Source organism: Pseudorasbora parva, chromosome 11 (assembly GCF_024679245.1).
Source record: "Pseudorasbora parva isolate DD20220531a chromosome 11, ASM2467924v1, whole genome shotgun sequence".
In the NCBI taxonomy this organism is placed as follows: Eukaryota; Metazoa; Chordata; class Actinopteri; order Cypriniformes; family Gobionidae; genus Pseudorasbora; species Pseudorasbora parva.
The window spans coordinates 2,151,631-2,156,665 of record NC_090182.1 but is presented as its reverse complement, the minus strand read 5'-3'; the positions used below and the strand labels follow the sequence as shown (position 1 = coordinate 2,156,665).

Below are 5,035 nucleotides of genomic sequence, written 5' to 3'. Positions count from 1 at the left end.
GAGCTATTTCTGCTTGATTTAACCCTTTAAACTCAGTTATTGCGGTAAAAACTCTAAATCTTTGCAGTGTGTTTGTGATGATAAGAAATGTCACAGCAAACACACAGGCGTCGTGATTTACTATCTAACAGGGGACCTGAGTCAGTGTGTGTGTGTAACGTAGTCACTATTCAATAATGACCTGCAATTAATACATTAGAGAGCTATTTCTGCTTGATTTAACCCTTTAAACTCAGGTATTGCTGTAAAAACTCTAAATCTTTACAGTGTGTTTATGATGATAAGAAATGTCACAGCAAACACACAGGCGTCGTGATTTACTATCTAACAGAGGTCCTGAGTCAGTGTGTGTGTAACGTAATCACTATTCAATAATGACCTGCAATTAATACATTAGAGAGCTATTTCTGCTTGATTTAACCCTTTAAACTCAGTTATTGCTGTAAAAACTCTAAATCTTTACAGTGTGTTTATGATGATAAGAAATGTCACAGCAAACACACAGGTGTCGTGATTTACTATCTAACAGAGGTCCTGAGTCAGTGTGTGTGTAACGTAATCACTATTCAATAATGACCTGTAATATTCAATAATGTAAATGCATTGGTGTACCTGACAATAATCTTAAATGAGAGATGTGGACTGATCATATACTGTAATTATGAAGACACAACAGAGAATGAATTTCTTAAAGAAATGACTTTTCTGTAATGTATTAGGTGTTATGTCTAAGGTATATTGTGTGTGTGTGTGTGTGTGTGCCTATTGTGATACCAGATGCCTGTGTAAACAAGTTAACTTATTTTAATGTGTTGACTAACATACTAAAGCACAAGAAGACTTGTGGACTAACTAAGTGTAGTGTGTTACTTGATGTTACATCTTGTAACTTTATTGCGACTGTGTAATAAATATATTTAAAAAAAAATAAAAGTATTAAAGTATATTTTAGGTTACAAATAAATACTTCTCAGTACATTCAAAAGAACACAGTTATTATAAAAAGACATATTATTACTTGACACATTATATAGTCTGTACGAAGCTTAACTGCATTTATGTTATTTATTTGTAAAGACATGTAATGGTGGAGATGGCATATATATATGCCAAATGCATATATATATATATATATATATATATATATATATGCCAAATGCATATATATATATATATATATATATATATATATATATATATATATATATATATATAAAATGAAGACAGACTTGACTGCCAGCTCACTTCACATTCACACACAGCTCCACTGCAGACTAATGGAGGTCCCCTGTTGGATAGGTAGACATCGGTCACACACACACACACACACAGCTCCATTAGAGTCTATGGAGGTCCCCTGTTGGATAGGTAGACATCGGTCACACACACACACACACACAGCTCCATTAGAGTCTATGGAGGTCCCCTGTTGGATAGGTAGACATCGGTCACACACACACACACACAGCTCCATTAGAGTCTATGGAGGTCCCCAGTTGGATAGGTAGACATCGCTCAGGTCCCCTCTTGGCATATTTTTAAAAAAATAAAAAAATGCTTATTTGAAGTTATATTATGAATAAGGACCTTAAAAGAAAATTTTATATGTGATTTTTGTTTCTTCAAAATGACTAGAAACACAGGTCCCCTCTTGGATAGTGTAGAGTGATAGTCCCCTCTTGGTAATATAGACGTGTATGTGTGTGTGTGTGTGTGTGTGTGTGTGTGTGTGTGTGTGTGTGTGTGTGTGTGTGTGTTACAAATCGGTGGGATGGACAGTCCACTCCCAAGTTTAGAGGTGGATCCAGTATTGCTATAAATATCCGGATCATTGATCACTGATCATATCGTCAGTTTCAGAGACTCTCAGGTTGGGAACAATGTTTGCTCGAGGAATCATCGTCCTTCTCTGCGTCCTAGGTGAGTAATAATGATTTCATTCACAAAAACAACTGATATTTTCTCACATGAGGACCTGCGATACACACGGATACTGCCACAGTTTAATTTGAGTCATAATGAAGAGTAAGCATGCACATTAAGAGTCTTAATTCACCTTTGCTAAAGTAGGACAAGTGTAAGATAAGTCACATTTAACTCACATTCAAAGGGTTGTTCACTCAAAGAAATGAATGAAGAACTGCTTTTGCCCAAAACAACATTAGACCCCACTGACTTGCATATGGGCAAAACAAGTGTGTGTTATTTCCTCACATCATGATAAACTTTAATCCTTGTTTTTCCTTCTTGACTCTAACAGTGGCCATATCTGATGGAGCAAGACCGGTGAGTAAATAAAGACTGGAGAATTGCTTTCCTCCAGGTGCAAAAAACTCAAGGATTGTGTCTTTTTTTATGACCAGCCTGAATGCTGGAGCTACCGGCCTGACAGATGCCCAGAGATCTTGGAAACTGTGTGTGGAACCGATGGAGTAACGTATGACAATGAGTGCATGCTGTGTATGGCCATCAGGTGAGTTTACACATGCATTTACAGTAGGTTTAAAAACTGTTCCGATTGTGAAATTTTTTTAACTTTAATTTAATCTCTGTTTTTAGGGAATCAGGCACTGAGATCTCAGTCGAGCATGATGGCCCTTGTCAATAAACATCTGCAGGAGTGACACAGGAACGGCTCCATCATTCAGCTCCACAGACCTTTAGTCAGCTACTCATGTGTCTCAGTCATTATGGCCTGAGTGTGTAACGGTTTAATCCATAAATAATAAATGTTCCATATTGAAGTTCTGTTTGGTTGTGTTTTCTCGCTCAACTCTTGGAAAGACAAGATGATAAAATAGGTGAAAACCCAAACCAAATCTAGAGAGCAGAATATCATAAAGTGTGATTTCGACACCTTGTTAGATGATTATCAGCTGGAAACAAGCGCCTCGGGAGAATGATCAAGCAGACACAGAGACGGTGTTGTACCAGAACACTTCATATTTCATCATATTTCATCATATTTATACACCAGATCAAGCAGAGTCATCCACAATGTCCAGCAGTGTTAATTTTGACAGCAAATTCAGATTTAGTCTTAGTCTTAGTCTTTTGAATAACACACCATTTAGTTTTAGTCCCATTTTAGTCATCTGAAATCTTTTAGTCTTAGTCTAGTTTTAGTCGACTAAATATCATAAGAGTTTTAGTCTTAGTCTCACGGGTCGGTTTGTATAACGTTTTAGGTTCACGGTTTCATGTAAAATAACTACATATTTAACTGTTTAAATGAAAGATTAATCCTTATTAAACTTACACAAGCTATTCAATCAAGAGCAGTGAGTCCTCATATTTTCTTTGACATTAAAGGTTGCTGCCCCTTTAAGACCTAATACAGGGGTATGCGTCGTCTTTCTCGACTGTATAAAGTTCACTTAAGGCATATTCAGACTATGTCTGCTTGGATACTTAACAAGATGGACATGTTGACATACTTTTTGTATGAGTTTGTCCGTTCAGCGCAAGACTTGAAAGATAACTCAATATTTGCGCGCTGTGGGACGCGTGCGCGCTCTCGGATGACAGAACTTCACACAGCGCGTGCGCGCTCTCATTCGCGTCTTCTGGTGAATATACCCGGGTGAGGACAGAGAAATGACTGGACAAGCATTGAACACAGTTTACAAAGAGAAACCGTTTTGCCAGTTTTTCTTTTATTATCGCTGTTGTAGCCTATCACTGAGGAGCCAGCACGTGTATCCATCGACAGAAACATACATAAAGCATTATTTTCAAGTTACAACCTATATTAAAGATGTGTCATCATCAGATGTGAGATGAACCGTGGTGCAAGTGCGTTTTACACGGCACCCCGGTTGGGAAACGCTGGTCTAATCAATACAGGTCAGACGTGGTTTTCTTTAGTTTCTATTTTATTCCAAGTTTAGCAGCTAGCGGGAACACGGTGGTTTATCTGATAAAATAAACTTGGCGTGCGTGCTTTGGCATGTATTTCTGGATGAGTCGTCTGTAACTGTCAAGTTGGTGGTGTTTTTGCCAGCGATTTTTGCTCCACACGGTTTACAGGCGTATGATTGTCCTTGTTGTCATATGAGAAATGTGACCAGATGTCAATTCTTCGTTTTCGTCCTGCCTCTGACATTTCTGTTCTGTCTTTTCTGTGTAACTGCTGCTGCGTTTGTTTAGCTGTTGCGCGTGCATTTACCGCGGCTTTTTTAAATGGCTCGGCTGCTTCTGCATAGATCAACCTACCCTCAAAGATTCGCTCTGATTGGATTTCTACCCAACACGGCCCACAAAAAGAGTACTTATGATTGGATCTCTTCTCCATTCGTCCCTCCCATATATTTTCGTCTCATTTTTATTCGTTGACTAAAGTGTCAGTTATATTTCGTCACGTTCTTCGTCATCATATCTGACTTTTTATTTAGTTTTTATTTAGTTTTCGTCCGTGAAAAAGGTTAGTTGACGAATATTTTTCGTCATAGTCTTCGTCAACGAAATTAACACTGATGTCCAGACCATCCGATCATAGTCCTCAACGTTCAACCCCAACCATACATGGCATATTAAGAAATATGATAACAACTAAGAGCGGTCAGATGTGCGAGTTTATACGTGTGTCCAAGGCCTAGTTCTTGTTTTGTCTAGGTGTGTCCATGATGTGCAGATAACATAACAGAAAGAAGTTACACAAGGGCAGACTTACACAAGAATAGTCAAAAGTGCCCAAGAAATAAGAAAATATTAACAGGAAACTCTCAGAAAGCACCACTAAAATCCTCAAGTGTGTCCATTTGACCGTAAGAGCCCTATGTAGTGAACTTCACAGGGGATTCTGCCATCTAAAGCGAGATTGCAGTCCGAAGGAAGCGAACAAGATCTGTGTGAAGGACACTGCAAACCGCAGGGAATAACGCCGCATTCACACGGGGCGTAGGCGTTAACGCTTCCCATTTACTTTGAATGGGTGACATCATCCGTTGCCGAACTGAATTGTGGGTTCCGTCGCGGCGCTTCACTCGCGTTGCAAGCGGCAGAAGTTGAAGAATTCTCAACTTTTCAAGCGCCA

The 5,035-nt window shown here is 38.7% G+C and overlaps 1 protein-coding gene across 1 annotated transcript; it reads left to right on the top strand.

Annotated features, from left to right (window-relative positions):
* Nucleotides 1-1,808: 1,808 nt before the first annotated feature.
* Nucleotides 1,809-2,720, top strand: LOC137092139 (serine protease inhibitor Kazal-type 1-like). Its single transcript, XM_067456403.1, has 4 exons — nucleotides 1,809-1,920; nucleotides 2,261-2,286; nucleotides 2,364-2,473; nucleotides 2,560-2,720. Exons 1-4 carry the CDS (start codon nucleotides 1,881-1,883, stop codon nucleotides 2,606-2,608), a joined length of 225 nt encoding a protein of 74 aa, XP_067312504.1. The 5' UTR covers nucleotides 1,809-1,880; the 3' UTR covers nucleotides 2,609-2,720.
* The last annotated feature ends 2,315 nt before the right edge of the window (nucleotides 2,721-5,035 follow it).